The 17320-nt window shown below is 38.5% G+C and overlaps 1 protein-coding gene across 11 annotated transcripts in view; it reads left to right on the forward strand.

Annotated features, from left to right (window-relative positions):
- Positions 1-17134, forward strand: part of Mbs (Myosin binding subunit) — a 582822-nt gene extending 565688 nt beyond the window's left edge. For 10 of the 11 annotated variants that reach the window (XM_070094697.1, XM_070094698.1, XM_070094702.1 and 7 more), the window contains 2 exons: positions 12706-12834; positions 13630-17134. In XM_070094697.1, the coding sequence (XP_069950798.1) occupies positions 12706-12834 (129 nt within the window). In that variant the 3' untranslated portion in view covers positions 13630-17134. The remainder of the gene's footprint in view (positions 1-12705; positions 12835-13629) is intronic. The other variant, XM_070094699.1, reaches the window with a different exon arrangement.
- The last annotated feature ends 186 nt before the right edge of the window (positions 17135-17320 follow it).

Here is a 17320-nt window from a genome sequence, read left to right on the forward strand (position 1 = left end):
GTATGGGTAGGTATGGTAGCCCTCCTGGCCACCCCACCCACACATAACATACTATGACGCTTAAAGTGCCCTGGAGTGATAAAATATTTATCCAGTACACTCACTGCTTACCTTAAAATATTCATAATCTTAATATAGGGTGAGAGGTAAAAAGTATTTACAGTGGTTCCTCGCTTTTTGCAAGCACTGAAAGTCGTAATTTTTGAAAATGATAACTTTTTTTTGTCAAAACATTGACTTCCGAATCGTCGTTTGACTTGCAAATAGTCATTCGTCCCAGATGCGTACGCACGCCTCGAGCAACCCCACACTCCATTCTTAGCTAGTGTGCCAATGTATCCCACGAGTTCATATGATACATTTCATAATATTCCATTCGTTTTAGTGCTAGCAACTGCTAAATAAGCCACCAAAGAAAGCTTCTAGTGCCAGCCCTTTGGTAAAGAATGTGAGAAACACAATATAATTCAAGAAAAAGTTTGTAGGAGGAGTTAGTAGAATCAGCAATTCTACTAACTCCTCCAATGTTGTTGGAGTTATATAGGGCTACAGAAAACACTGCCATCTCGGCTGCAGCCTTCACCTTATGCTCTCAGTGGCCCATATACACCCAACAACAACAACACAGCACCAGTCGTGACATACATAATGACTTATTTTATTCATTCTAGAGTATATGTCATGTTTCCATGTTATTAATATTGTTTATTATGTCATATTAGTTGAATTGTGATAGATAAATAAGTCGTAGAGTTGAGAGTGTCATATTCTCCAACAATAAACTCGCCTCCACCTCCCTCTGCCATACACCAACAAGTCTTCGGTAAAGGTAAGTGTGATGATAAATGTTCATTTATACATTTTATTAGTGATTTACATTTATTTGTCATTCTTTTCTGCATGTAAATTTATAATTAAGCTAGGGAAGTTACCCCTGATAAGGAGTTGGCACCTAGAGTCCAAACAATAACCTCTCATCCCTCTCCCCTCCTCCCTGTCTTCCATCCATCAACAACAGCCTTCAATAAAGGTAAATGTCATGTTGAATGTTCATTCTTTTGTGCATGTAAATCTATCTATATTAAGGTAAAAAAAAAATTTTTTTTTTTTTTTTTTGTTACTTCTGGGTGTCTGGAACGGATTAATTGGATTTACATTATTTCTTATGGGGAAAATGGTTTCGCAGCTCGTCAATTTCGATAATAGTCACACTCTCTGGAACGGATTAATTACAAAAAACGAGGGACCACTGTATTTGTATAAAGTCAGGTGTGGGCGGTAGGGTAGCCTGCCTGGTCATCCCACCCACACAGAGTACTATGTAAACAAACGGACGAAGTGTCTGGTTATGGTTTATGCATGTTCATACAAACACCTTACATTGTGTACAAGTTATCTCCACAGTGGTACAGTAGAATACAGTGGACCCCCGCATACCGTTGGCCTTACATAACGTTAAATCCACATACCGATACATTTTATCGCTAAGATTTTGCCTCGCATACCGCTAAAAAACCCGCTCAACGCTGTTCGTCCGAGACGCGTCTAATGTGCGGCCTGAGCCAGCCTCACATGTTCCGCCGGTGGCATTGTTTACAAGCCAGCCTCCGCGGTAACATCCAAGCATACAATCGTAACATTTCATATTATTACAGTGTTTTTGGTGATTTTATCTGCCAAATAAGTAACCATGGGCCCCAAGAAAGCTTCTAGTGCCAACCCTGTGGTAAAAAGGGTGAGAAATATTATCGAAATACTGTAGTACCATGGTCAACTGCTGATGCTGCTGCTGCTGTAGCACTGTCAGCTGCTGCTGCTGCTGTAGCACTGTCAGCTGCTGCTGCTGCTGTAGCACTGTCAGCTGCTGCTGCTGTAGCACTGTCAGCTGCTGCTGCTGCTTTAGTACCGTCTGCTGCTGCTGTAGTACTGTCTGCTGCTGCTGTAGCATCGTCTGCTGCTGCTGCTGCTGTAGTACCATCTGCTGCTGCTGTAGCATCGTCTGCTGCTGCTGTAGCATCGTCTGCTGCTGCTGTAGCACTGTCAGCTGCTGCTGCTGCTGCTGTACCACCGTCAGCTGCTGCTGTAGTACCGTCTGCTGCTGCTGCTGTAGTACCGTGTGCTGCTGCTGCTGTAGTACCGTCTGCTGCTGCTGTAGCATTGTCTGCTGCTGCTGTAGCATCGTCTGCTACTGCTGTAGCACTGTCAGTTGCTGCTGCTGCTGCACTGTCAGCTGCTGCTGCTGCACTGTCAGCTGCTGCTGCTGCTGCTGTAGCACTGTCTGCTGCTGCTGCTGTAGCACTGTCTGCTGCTGCTGCTGTAGCACTGTCAGCTGCTGCTGCTGCTGCTGTACCACCGTCACCTGCTGCTGCTGCAGCATTGTCTGCTGCTGCTGTAGCACTGTCAGCTGCTGCTGCTGCTGCTGTAGCACCGTTGTTGGTGTGGCTTATTGAGAATACCAAGAAACAATTAACCCCAGAGGGTTAGCCACCCAGGATAACCCAAAAAAGTGTGTCATTGAAGACTGTCTAACTTATTTCCATTGGGGTCCTTAATCTTGTCTCCCAGGATGCAACCCACACCAGTCGACTAACACCCAGGTGAACAGGGAAAAACGCCTGGAACTAGTGCTCATATTGGTGAATTTAAAGCCAGCAAAGGTTGGTTTGAGAGATTTAAGAATCGTAGTGGCATACACAGTGTGATAAGGCCTGTTCTGGAAGAAAATGCCAAACAGGACCTACAGTACTCAGGAGGAAAAGGCACTCCCAGGACACAGTGTCTCATCAGTCATTGCTGCATCTTCAATAAAGGTAAGTGTCATTTATTCTTCATTTAGTAGAGTAGTACATGCACAATATATACTGTGCATGTACTACTCTACTATTGTGCATGTATCCTTCTCTTTGTGTGTAGGAAAATGTATATTTCATGTGGTAAAATTTTTTTTTCATACTTTTGGGTGTCTTGCACGGATTAATTTGATTTCCATTATTTCTTATGGGGAAAATTCATCGCATAACGATTATTTTGCATAACAATGAGCTCTCATGAACGGATTAATATCGTTATGCGGGGGTCCACTGTAAATAAAACCCAATGCTTCCATTCTCACGTAACATTTTTAGAAGGAACGATGCTCTGACAAGTTAGTACAGAATAAACAGCAACACTCCCATTCTCATGCAACACACCATTTTTAAAGTGAATATTATTATTATTATTATAAAGAAGCGCTAAACCCACAAGGGTCGTGAATAGTTATAGATAGAGTGAAGGCATACAAAAGGAATATTTTTCTACAGTTAAGTAACTTGTGTTTGACTAGGGAAAACATAATTCTTCCGACACTTCTACAAACCGCTTGGTAAACAAATCTCATATTTATGTCAATTATTATATTGTGGGTGTATGTATCATGTTTATATGTTATGTAGCATGTTTATTACATAATTATGGAAAAAATATCATAGTTGGATTAATGGAAGTGTCTATATTAACGTAATAGATGACATTTAATCCGCCCAAGAGATTATTATATGGCATCGAGTAGAGACACTTAGTGATTTTATTGTGTACCTGTACTTTTTCAGTGTCCTCTACCATACTGACTTTCATGCTTATTTTAGTGTCATCTGCAAAGGATGATACAAAGGTGTGCCGGGTGTTTTTGTCTATGTTTCTCATCCTCATGGCAGACAGACAAAAACACCCGGCACACTTTTGTATCATTTGCAGATGACACTAAAATAAGGATGAAAGTCAGTATGGTCTAGAGGACACTGAAAAAGTACAGGAAGACATAAACAGGGTTTTCCAGTGGACAGTGGAGAACAACATGATGTTCAATGGTGATAAGTTCTAGCAGTTTAGATATGGAAAGAATGAAGAACTCAAAAGGAACACTATATACAAAACTCAAGAGGGTCACCAAATAGAACGTAAGGAACACGTAAAAGACCTAGGAATAATTATGTCAGCGGACCTTTCTTTTAACCCTTAACCCTTTGACTGTTTCCGACGTATAAATACGTCTTACGAGCCAATGTTTCTGACGTATTTATACGCATAAATTCTAGCAGCTTCAAATCAAGCAGGAGAAAGCTGGTAGGCCCACATGTGAGAGAATGGGTCTCCATGGTCAGTGTGCACCATATAAAAAAAATCGGGGAGCCAGTGGTGCATTGTGGGAATGCCATTTCAGTTGTCCTTTTTCAGCATGTCTAGCGGTAAGAAATATGTGATTCCCCAGCAAATCTGGGACTCTTCTCTTCCCAAGTGATGCTCTAACACAGATGGAAGTGTCAGTGAAGATCAATTTCATGATTTGGAGGAGTTTGAGACCAAAAGCAATGGAGGAGGAGGAGGGGAGGAAGAGGAGGAGGAGGAGGAGGAGGAGGGAAGGAGGAGGAGGAGGAGGAGGAGGAGGAGAAGAGGAGGAGGAGGAGGAGGAGGAAGAAGAAGATGTAATAATATTGTTCCCTTGAAGCAAGAAAAAAAAAAGTCCACCCCATGACAGTGACAAGATAAGGGGAGATAACATCTGATAAGAGCTGACTTTGATGAGCGTAAAGGAGGGTAATATTACATGACCATCGCCCTCCCTTTGTTTTTGCTGGTACACAAACATTTGTCTGTCTGTCTATTTGTCTGTCTGTCAAGCTCCCTGTCTGTCCATCTAGCTCTCTGTCTCAGAGAGAGCCACAAGACTGTGTCATCACGTTTACTCACATCTTCAAGCAGAGTATAGCACTTTGTCTGGATTTCTTGGGTTATCCTAGGTAATTTACACTATGTATACTTGTATTTATGTGTACCTGTGAGACAGAGATAGGCAGACAGATAGAAAGAGAGACAGATTGAAAGATATAGAATGAGGGAGAAAGATAATTAGATAGAATGGAGGAGGGGAAGCAGCATCCGACCCCATTGTTTTGACAGGCGGTAGGGGTAGTGACTAATGAGACAATGTCACTTTGACAGCTGCCGACTTCTGACTCAAAACAATTATAAGCCACACACTCGCACACAAGACGAGGAGGAGGAGGAGGAGGAGGAGGATGAGGATGAGGATGATGAGGATGATGATGATGATGAGGATTGTTTGTTTTTGTTTTTGTAAACAAGTTTTGTAAACAATATATTGATAATTATGTTTGTGTGCTTATTGTGTTGTATACAACGAGTGTATATATATACATTGCACCTTACTTTGGTCTCATAGGCCACATAAGTTATGTGAAAAAATAAAATAGTGAAAAAAAACAAAAAACCTTCAATTACAAGTAAACTAAAGTTTACCGGGTGAGCGGCAGTCGCCGCTGTTGCCATACGCGGCTCATTTTCTGCAAACTTCACGGCTCTATATCTCGGTAAGTACCGATGGCAAAAAAATTTTTTTTGGACTAAAACACTCAGAAAAATAATCTTAACATTTTCATAAGAAAAAATAATTTTTTTTTTTTTTAATATTTGGCGACATAGAATGACAGTTTCAGAGAGGGGCCTGAAACAGTCAAAGGGTTAAATGGTCCAAACGTATATACAGTGGACCCCCACATACAGTCGGCATCACATAACGTTCAATCCGCATACCGCTCGCTTTTATCGCAAAAATTTTGCCTCGCATACCGCTCAAAAACCTGCTCACCGCTGTTCGTCCGAGACGCGTCAAATGTGCGCCCTTAGCCAGCCTCACATGTGCCGCCGGTGGCATTGTTTACCAGCCAGCCTCCGCGGTAACTTCCAAGCATACAATCGGAACATTTCGTATTATTACAGTGTTTTTGGTGATTTTATCTGCAAAATAAGTGACCATGGGCCCCAAGAAAGCTTCTAGTGCCAACCCTACAGCAATAAGGGTGAGAATTACTATAGAGATGAAGAAAAAGTTCATTGATAAGTATGAAAGTGGAGTGCGTGTCTCCGAGCTGTCCAGGTTGTATAATAAACCCCAATCAACCATCGCTACTATTGGTGGTACAGCTGCTGCTGCTGCTGTACCACCATCAGCTGCTGCTGCACTGTCAGCTGCTGCTGCTGCTGTAGCACCGTCAGCTGCTGCTGCTGTAGTACCATCTGCTGCTGCTGTAGTACCGTCTGCTGCTGCTGTAGCATCGTCTGCTGCTGCTGTAGCACTGTCAGCTGCTGCTGCTGCTGTACCACCGTCAGCTGCTGCTGTAGTACCGTCTGCTGCTGCTGTAGCATCGTCTGCTGCTGCTGTAGCACTGTCAGCTGCTGCTGCTGCTGCTGTAGCACCGTTGTTGGTGTGGCTTATTGAGAATACCAAGAAACAATTAACCCCAGAGGATTTTCCACCCAGGATAACCCAAAAAAGTCAGTGTCATCGAAGACTGTCTAACTTATTTCCATTGGGGTCCTTAATCTTGTCTCCCAGGATGCAACCCACACCAGTCGACTAACACCCAGGTGAACCGGGAAAAATGCCTGGAACTAGTGCTCATATTGGTGAATTTAAAGCCAGCAAAGGTTGGTTTGAGAGATTTAAGAATCGTAGTGGCATACACAGTGTGATAAGGCCTGTTCTGGAAGAAAATGCCAAACAGGACCTACAGTACTCAGGAGGAAAAGGCACTCCCAGGACACAGTGTCTCATCAGTCATTGCTGCATCTTCAATAAAGGTAAGTGTCATTTATTCTTCATTTAGTAGAGTAGTACATGCACAATATATATTGTGCATGTACTACTCTACTATTGTGCATGTATCCTTCTCTGTGTGTAGGAAAATGTATATTTCATGTGGTAAAAAAAAAATTTTCATACTTTTGGGTGTCTTGCACGGATTAATTTGATTTCCATTATTTCTTATGGGGAAAATTCATTCGCATACTGATCATTTCGCATAACAATGAGCCCTCTTGCACGGATTAAAGTCGCTATGCGGGGGTCCACTGTATACGTTTTTTCAACATCTGAAAGTATGTAAAAAAATGTAGATCTTCTTTTTTGTTTTACATTTGAAAACGTGTAAAAAACTTTTATCTACGTTTTTTTGTTATATTTGAAAATATGTAAAAAAAAGTAGATCTACTTTTGTAGCAATACGAATTTGAACGTCGATCTGTTTGGACCGTTTAAGGGTTAAAGACAATAACAAGACAAAGATCACGACAGCCAGGAAGATGACGGGGTAGGTATTGAGAACTTTCAAAACAAGGGAAATAATGCCGATGGTGACTCTTCAAATCGCTAGTGCTCCCTCACTTAGAATATTGCTCAGTGCTGACGGCCCTATTCAAGGCAGGAGAAATATCTGAGCTGGAACAAATACAGAGATCATTTACGGCTCACATTGAGCCTGTAAAGCACCTAAACTACTGGGAATGCCTTCAAGTCTTGAACATGTATTCATTGGAGTTGAGGAGAGAGAGAGAGGTACATGATAATATATACCTGGAAGGTACTCGAGGGCTTGGTCCCAAATCTGCACACTGCTGTAACATACTGGAGTGAGAGATATGGGAGGAAGTGTAAAATAAACCCAGTGAGGAGCAGGGGTGCAGTGGGGACAATAAGGGAACATTGTATCAACATCTGGGGTCCCAGACTATTCAACATCCTACCAGAAGATATCAGAAACATGACTGGCACCAGTGTAGAAGCCTTCAAGAGGAAACTGGACAAGTATCTTCACCAGGTGCCAGATCAACCAGGCTGTGATGGATATGTGGGGCAGCAACAGCCTGGTTGACCAGGCAAGCACCAGACGAGCCTGGCCCATGGCCGGGCTCAAAGAGTAGATAAATTCTTGAAACTCTTCAGAGGTATATCAAAGGTATGCCAGCACTGTGGAAGTATATTTAGGCACAGGTACACATAAATATAATTATCAAAGTACATATAAAATATGCAGTAACTTTAAAACACTTAAAATTTTGGAAAATTTCCAGACATAATAGAGATGTGCTCATGGAGAATGTAAACAAGCTGGGTGGGGCACACTGTATTAGAAAGACCACTTGCCGTATAGCAAGTTTTGGTGTTAATTTGAAATCGCCGTATTAGTGGAACGTCGTAAAGCGGGGCCCTACTGTACACAAATAACCCACTCTTAGCAAAGGGAAACGTATGGAAACATTTCAGAATTACTTGGACCATTGATAAGTTGCAAGGAAGTCAGACTCTACGAGGGAGGGTGGGGGAAGAGGGTAATGATGATGGTAGTGAAAGTCATAAGTTTTCCTCTAGGTGCATGTTATTTGTGTATTATATTTATGGAATTGCTAACCCCAGTCAGGTTTGATCCAAGTAAGTGGAAGGTAGCTGCAGTAGGTAGGTTGGACAGATAAATATATGAGTAAGAAGGGTTGGATATGAGGACCTGCCTAGCATGGGCCAATAGGTCTGCTGCAGTGCTTCTCCATTCTTGTGTTTAATGTTTCTTATCATGTGATGGCTGATTCTAATGTGGGGTAATCTGTTGGTTAAAAGTTTGGAAACACTAATGACCTTTGTGGTTAAAGCAACCTCTGCCTTTATTGATTGTTTTCACCAATGACTAGTTGGGCTTCATTAACCATCATAAGGTATCGATACTCATCCCTGCACTGTACACAGTGTGTTGTTGCATCATTATAGCTGCAGGTGTATTTGTGAGCTCTAGTTTTCAAAGATCTAGCAGTTATCCCCACATACTAGCTTTTGTATCATCCTCAGCTCTTGTGCTGGTCGAAGATTCACTTTTTTTTGTACAGTAGACCGTCATTTAGCACGGTAGTTACAGTCCTGAAAATGTTGTGTTAGGTAAAATCGTGTTAGATGAACTGAAGAACTTATGGGAAAAATAGGCTTACGTTCCTGGGAGCCCCCCAAAAACCAAACAACTGTTTTTAGGCCTCCACATCTTACAAAAATAAAAGTGAATATGTAGTTTTAGTTCATTGTTGTGATGTATTATGTTGTTTTTACTGCTTAAGACTACATATGTAACAGAAATAATAGTATTTCCTACCTTAGATTGTGGGTGCTGGTGTTTGTGGATGATTGTGAAGAGAGTGGAAAGTAATGCTGTGGCCCTACTGGGCTGAGGTGGATGGTAGAGGTTCTGGTTCTGAAGTCGATGGTTGTACTGGAGTGTCTGACTTCAAGTCGCTCAGTAACTCAGTCAAGTCACTCAGTAAGTCATTTCAGTCAGTCACACAAACTCATGTTTACCTCTTTTTCTGTATACAAAGTAACACTTCATTATGGCTACAGGTTATCTCTTGTCTAATATCTTTGTTTCTTTGTTAATTCTAAGACTTAAGTGCTCAATACCTCTACATGCCACTTTCAGCAACACTGGTATGGCTACTGGGTGTCATGATTGCTTGGCAGATACAAGATATAGTAATTAAAATATCACACAATTCACAAACACAGCTGCCTTGTAGCAGAGAAAGACTGGACTGGACATGTATGAATTATGAACGCTGGGATGGTGGGGTGGTGTCGGGGAGTAGTAGTGGATGGCGGGAGGACTCCCCGGCAGCTCGACAACAAGGCGGCCGCTTGAGCAAAAGAGAACTTTTTTTTCCTTCCCACAAACTGAACCGTGTTAAATTAATTATACGACGTGTTACATAAAATCGTGCCGCAATTCTTCAATCGTGCAATACCCAAATCATGCCAAATAAACTCGTGCTAAATGACGGTCTACTGTATTTCATCAAGTTTTCGATTGATGATGTGAAGTCAGTGGCTGTTTTGAATAGCTGGTTGTAAAATAACTTAGCCTTATTAGATTCCATGTTGCTTGCCAAGCCTTATTAGATTCCATGTTGCTTGCCAGCAAAGCAATGTACAGTGGAACCTTGACCTACGAGTTTAATCCGTTCCGTGACCTAGCCTGTAACTCAATTTACTTGTGTGTCAAATCTATTTTCCTCATTTAAATTAATTGAAAAGCCATTAATCCATTCCTGCACTCTGGAGACAAGACAGAATACTTGAATATGATGCTAATATCAACTGTACGGCTTATTTATCTATCACAATTCATCTAATATGACATAATAAACAATATAATTAACACAGAAACATGATATATACTCTAGAATAAAATAGCCCATAATATGGTGGCAGAGGCAGCAGCCTCTGTATCTTCCCATGCTCTTATTGTAAGAGAAAATGGAATATTTGTGAGGCTAACTTCAGAAATATCATATATAAAAATATAAATCATGATACACTACAGAATGTAAAGAAATATTAAACTGTTTATATAAAGTGTATATGTACTTACACACTTGGAGCAGAGATGGTAGGGGAGATTGAGGGTGGGGGAAGTTGAGGGTGGGAGAGGTTGAGGGTGTGGCAAGTGATGTCAGTGGCCCTGTAAACCTCCAACAACAATGTTTTGTTTGATCGCTGAACTTAACTGATACAATTTGTTTTGTTTAATCACTGAACATAACTGATAAAGCTTTAGTATCTACATACAGTAGGTGTACTAAGCTGGCATTGCCCGGCTAAGTCCATAGAAATCATCCTCTTTTTCTTCTCAGCACTGTCCTATGCACTTGTTTTCTTAGGGCCCATGGTTAGAAAAAAGAAATTTGGCCAAATGACTGTAAAAAAAAATGCAGGTAAGCATGAGAGAACTGCTCCCACGTTGATGTAAACGTGTACTGCTTACCAGATGTTTTGGCATCAGCAGTGCCAACTAGTGGCAGCATTCTGAATTATTATTACGTACGTATTATGTATTATTATTATTATTAAGGGAACTGAAGCTCTATCATTGTTATTATTATTATAATGATGATATTATTATTATTAATTTAGGGAACTGGGGCACAGATCTAATTCCCTAGATCAAGAGCCCCTCACCAGCGTCAAGGTTCCTTGACGCTGGTGAGGGCTCTTGATCTAGGGAATTGGATCTGTGCTCTAGTTACCTAAATTAATAATAATAATTGTTATTATTATTATTATAATGAACGCTGCCAACTCAGTGCACTGTTTAACTTGCTGTGGGACCAGTTCTCTTGTGCTTTGCTTACATTTTTAAGTCATTTGGCCAAATTTCATTTTTCTAAGCATGGGTCCTAAGAAAGTAAGTGTCAAGGACAGTGTTGAGAAGAAAATGAGGATGATATCCAGGGAATTAAAGCAAGAAATCATAGATAAACAAGCGAGGTGTCCAGGTTTTGGGTTGAGGGGAAACTGGCACGTAACTCAGCAAAAAATCGACCCAGGGACGGCTCGTATCTCAAAAAACTCGTACGTTGGGACACTCGTAAGTCAAGGTTCCAACTGTATTTGGTAGCTTTCTCTACTGTTGTTGTTGTTCAGTCTGTAGAGTACATTTATGACACACTTCCTTCCCTCTCATATAGTGTAGTGGGAATTGTAATAAACCAAAAACAAACCAGTCAAACTCAGAAGATTAATTGGTCTGTATATTTCCAAACCCCTTCTGTTCTGTATATTTTGATCCCCTTCTGGGATCAAAATATACAGACCATTTAATCTTCTGAGTCTGTTTACATGTGGATTATTACTGAGCATTGACAGGTGTTTATTACACTTTAGTTCTGCAAGTATTTTAATATATCAAGGCTGCTAATGTCATTTAATATTGAGTTTGAGTGTCAAGCCCTGAAAATGAGTTTTGCATCCTGGGAACTGGTGTAGTGTTCAGCTGTAAATATCACTCTGAAGACTGCATTGAGTATATATCAGTTTGTTATTCTTCTATTATTACTAGCTAAAGGTTCTATCATTGCTTTTACTTACCTTTAAATCCCTTTTCCCCCATCCCATGCACTCGAGATAATTATTTTGGGGAGTTACCTTTGACATTTTGTGTAGTTTATCTTTCAAATTCCAGTTTAACATTTGTGATTTTTATCTTGCTTTTTCTAAAACAATATGTAGTCAATTGTAATTTCTTTTGTTATATTTTTTGTCATTAGTCTTGACTAGTTATCTTGTCTGCCAGTCTGATTATATATATATATATATTTTTTTACATTAGCATTTTTGGTATGTTATCCTCTCATGCTATTTAATTTTTTTTTTAAATTCACATTTTCTCTACATTACTGTATTTATGTTTAGTAGTTTAATCCAGTTTGTTACTGATATCTCAGTGCATCTTATCAAGAATTAGTTGCTCTGTGAATGGGAACCATCATAATATTCATAGTACAATAGTTCATTATGTATGATAGCTACTTATTAAATCATTTTTTATTCTAATGATGTAAGGCATGAAGTGGTTTACAGTTAGTATCATATTTTTACTTATCCATTGCCACTTGTTTTCAATGTACTGTATTGTAATTGACCACTATGAAATTAGTTGGAGCTTATCATAATTAGATAAGTAAGATTGTACAGAAGTAATACTCTGGATGAGATTTTATTTTTCTTTGTATATTATTTTGCTCTTAAGCTTGAATTTTGGAGTTGAAATGAAGCTGAAGCTTTAATGATATATCCTCTTGTTCTTTTGCTAACAAATGCTGATTTAGTGGTGCAGAATATGAAGCATTGCTTTTGCATGTGGGATTGGGTATACATCAGTATAAATCTTACATGGTGAAACATCACTAACACATGAGCTAAATACTGTACAGTCATTGTAATTCTAAACTTGGCAAAACTGATTATAGCATGAAAATTTTTTAACTAATAATATAACCACAAATTGGAGCTGTACTTTAACTTTCAGTCTGAACTTTTAACTTCCTTTCTTACAGCAATTGCAAAAACTTAAGGCTGAAAATGAAAAATTGAAGGCTGAAAACCGAGCCTTGACTCGGGTGGTGTCCAAATTGACCAATTCAGCCACAGCAGGCATGGGTAACTTGGCCAACTTGAGTAAATAGGTAAACAAAGGGTAGAAGTGGGCAATCTGCTGCTAGTGTGAATGACTTTGTGGAGTCACCCAGCATGATCACACTGCCTGCGCATGACAGCTGTCGCAGTGTTTTGTCATATCCTTTGCTCGGGCCATGGGGGACCCTTATTATGTTTTGAGTGGCAGATACATAAAGTTGGTGTGAAGTGTATGTTGTTGCTTAATATTAGCTAACTCACACTTCATAAAAAGTCTTGAAGCCTGATGAATAATTACCAAATTAAAATAATGTGTAACCTGTTTTCATGTCACATTTTTAATTAACTTTTGTCACTGATATTACTCTACATTTATTATGCAATATTACTTGTAACCTAAGCACATTATTCTTTATTATTGGTAATATTGAGTTCTGAATGTAAAGCATTAGCTAATTTTCATCTACACCTAAGTGCTACTTTTACAAATAGGATTTTTTTTTTCCAAGGATCTTCTTGTAGTATAGATTTTCTTAGTATTATTTGGTTAAAAAAAAAAAAAACTGGCAAATCTGTTTTGCATGCTTTATGTGGTAATCAATAGTGATTTCATTTACTGAGTGGGAGTTTGCCCTTTACATTTGAAATCCAGATGTGGCTCTTTTTGTGTACATCACTCACCTTAGGCATTTGTTAAACATCAGTGTAGTATTTCTTCTAATTTTGACATGTTTCATATTATTGACATAAATATATATATATACAGTATAGTATAAGAGAATTGTATATTGTTAATTATTACTGATCTTCATTGCTGCATTTTCTCATTGCTCCTTTTATTTCAGTTATTGGAACAGTTGAAGCAAGAAAATCAACGGTTGAAAGATGAAAATGGGGCACTCATCCGTGTAATCAGCAAGCTCTCAAAATAGTGAAAAACCTTCAGCTTCTGATTATGTGGCTACTGTTGTCACAGATGTTGTGGATATCAGTTTAGGATCCCACAACTTAATCCAGTCATTACAGTATATGCTTCATGGAAATCCTGTGAGTGATTCAAGGGAGATCTGCACCTTTTAAGTCGCAATAAGCTCTTTGAAATTTGTATTAGTTATTAAAGCTGGCTCACTGCCCTTGCCATATTCTAGGTCCTGTTATGGTGACCATGCTTTATTTTTCTATCTTGAGTATATTGCCTAAATAACTTGTCTATGTAGGCTCAGTATGTGTGGTGTAGGTGCTTATACTTTGCCTCACAAATTGGTTGAATTTAGTGTTATATGGTGAAATGTAAATCTGCCAGTTGTCTCCCCTAAATGGTAATGTATGCCAAGTACTTAATCAGTAGAGTAAAATAATACAAATGATGCTTAATATCCAGTACACTAATAGGAGAATCTGTCTTGTGGAAGGAGGCGCAGATTAAATCAGTTTCACTATATAATAGTTGCTCTTGAAGGCAGTAATACCCAGAGATTTTGGTATATTCATTAGTTTGTGCTTTGTGGATGCTGGCTGATGAACTATTTGCTTGAATATCTCATTTGCAGGCTCAGGCATGTGAGAATTCTAGTAACATGTTCATCTTTGAGCCAGTGAGAAATTCACTGAAGCATATTTCCTATTATCTATCTCTAGTGAAATAAAATTAAAGACTCATACTCACTGATTGTCAAAGACAATCTTTCTATTCTTTTTATACTTAAGGAGCAGTATCCCAGTATACTAAGACAAAGTTTCAAGTCTGAATTGTGGGAAAGATCCCAATGACACTCACTCGGCCAGTGGCTACACATGTCCCCAAAGCCAAGTAAAACAAAAAATTCATGTATATTTGTGTGTTTTTTGCTCCTGTATCTAAGCTTTGCATTGTTCATAAACTTCATGTCCTCTTATTGTAATTACAAATATAGTATTGTTGGAGCATATTACCAGCCATTGATTGGCTTAATGAACCTCTACTGTCCAAGACCCAACTCATCAGTGGCCCAGGCCAGTTCTGCTTTTGTTCATTCAGTATTGCTTGTACAGTATCCATGCTGGATGCGTGGAGAAGACACTGTACATTATTATATGGTGTTGAAGAATTGTAATCATCTACTTTGTTGAATTGCAGGTGTATATAGAATTTGCACTCCTTGCTGAACTCAACATTGAATTTATAAATTATAAAACTAAAGCATAAATTATGCTACTAATAGTTATAATTCCTTAATGGTTCACTAAAAGCAACCTTAAATGCGCAGAAATAAATTAGTTTTTTTTAATGGAATTTCGTGTATACAAAATGTAACTGCCAAAGGCAAGCATATTTAATTAATAATATCAGACTCAATTAGGCTCATGATAGTGTTAACCAGCAGCCTTGAGGTAGTCACTTTCTCAAGCATTTTAAGATATATTTGTTCATGTGCTACATTAAATTCTAATTGTGTATATTGGGGTGGACACTTCTCATTCTGTAATATTATAGACCAAAGTTGTGTTAACATATATACTATGAATAATTTTACAAAGTTACAAAATATCTGTACTCTAATTGATTCTCAGTCTACACTTCAGTTAACATTTGTGCATAGCTGCCTGGTAAAACCAGATGAACCTGTCTTAATCAACTTTGTCAAGGTTCATAGGGAAGTATTTGACTCTAGGAATTCTAAATGCTTTTTCTTGTGTTAAGTCTTGTATGTTTTTTTTTTTTAGTGTTTTGTCCAGCAGATCACAGTGGGTCAGATTTAAACCTGTATAGGAAACTTTGTTTTTATGTGATTTGAAACTATTGTATATTAAGAACAATTGTTATATGTTATACATAGAGTAATGAACATATACATATTATACACAGAGTAATAAACATCATACATGTTGCAATATTAATGGAGTGCAAATAAGTGTAATCACCATTAGGTGAATGTTCCTCAATGGTTATTGCAAAAATGTATGGAAATAGTGATTGGTAATTGTTAAATACATATACATATATTGAGACTTGGCCATTCAAGGTGTATTAAGAATGTAGAATGTAACCTAAGCAACAATTCTTCAGGAGGAAAACTTTCCTTGTATTAATACATTATTACCTACCATTTCCCAGGTGCTGCATGACCCCTATGGGTTTAGCGCTTCCCCATGAATATAATTAGTCAAGGAGAAAAATTTACATATAAAGTGGAATTACAAATTTTCACAAGGACTTCCAAGGTGCTTAATTATTAGGTTGCATTATACTGTAATTAAGTTCCACACACTGATGAATGAGCCTTACCTTAGTACTATTTAGGATACACCATTTGGTACACTGGAGCTCTGCATTGTGCCTTAACCACCTGGTGATGCATTTTACTTTTTTTTTTTTTCCTGTAATTGTGTTCATTGTAATACTTAGATTGTACTAAGGTCATGCATAGTGATCTCTTGTCATTTTGAAGAAACTGAGCCAAATAATTTGGGTAACATTGCAAATGCTCATCTTTTGTGACTACCCAATGAGATTCTGTGCCTTTGTGAATACATAGAAAATGAGGTCATTTGATTCTGTGAAAACTTGCCTTTGTATGCGCTGTTGTAATCTAAAATGTGTAAAATAGCCTGCTGTAAACATACCTGTTTTGTAAAGCAAAAAAACCATAAGCCAACAAAGGTTGGTTTATTAAAAAAAAATTAAAATTTTCATGTATGTTAATTTTATCACTTTGTAACTATGCTACAGTTTTTCAAACACATTTCAAGGATCAGTAACCACGGAATTGTATCCTAGTGGGTTCAGAATATGATTATTGTAGTAGAAATTTTTGTGGTATAATTATGAAGTGAAATTTTGTAGAAGAGCCTAGTCAAAGTCAGATTACCTTTGTAGGCTTAATGTTTATCAGACATAAGTTGCTTCATATATTACTATTAAATAAAACACAAACACACACACCCAAATTCAGGAGTTGTGACTCGACTCTTTCAATCACATATAGGCGAGTACGCACGCACATGCACACATACATACAACCCCCCTTCCCCCCAATCCTACCTTTTCTCCTCCCCCCCTCCACACAATATATATATATATACACACACACTGTATAGTACAGATCATTGAAGTTATTTCCCAGAACATCTTTTTTCATGACAGTGCATAAATTATGTCAAGTGCCTTTCTATTGTAATTATTATCTCTGAAGAAACAGTGATTTTAACTGCTAAGTTATTGTTCTATAGGTCATGAACTATTTGTAAGATTATCATTCAATGGTCTTGCCACATTGTCTGTAATTATCTGCAATAGATGGTAGTCATTTTTCTGAAATCTTACATAATTATAGCAAATATTTAAGAAATAAAGATATTTTATAGTTAAAATGGGCTTTCAGCTACCTGTTATTTTGAATATAATTCTATCTACAAAAAATTTTTAAAAGGTTTTACAGTACTGATGATTAACATGCAAGAAAGTGCTAATCCTTCATGGCCCCTTCAAGGAGAGGATTGGGAAGGGGGTGTTCCTTGACATGGTGAAGGTACTCTTGATCTAAGAAATTAATCCTC

This window comes from Cherax quadricarinatus, chromosome 47, assembly GCF_038502225.1.
Source record: "Cherax quadricarinatus isolate ZL_2023a chromosome 47, ASM3850222v1, whole genome shotgun sequence".
Classification (NCBI taxonomy): Eukaryota; Metazoa; Arthropoda; class Malacostraca; order Decapoda; family Parastacidae; genus Cherax; species Cherax quadricarinatus.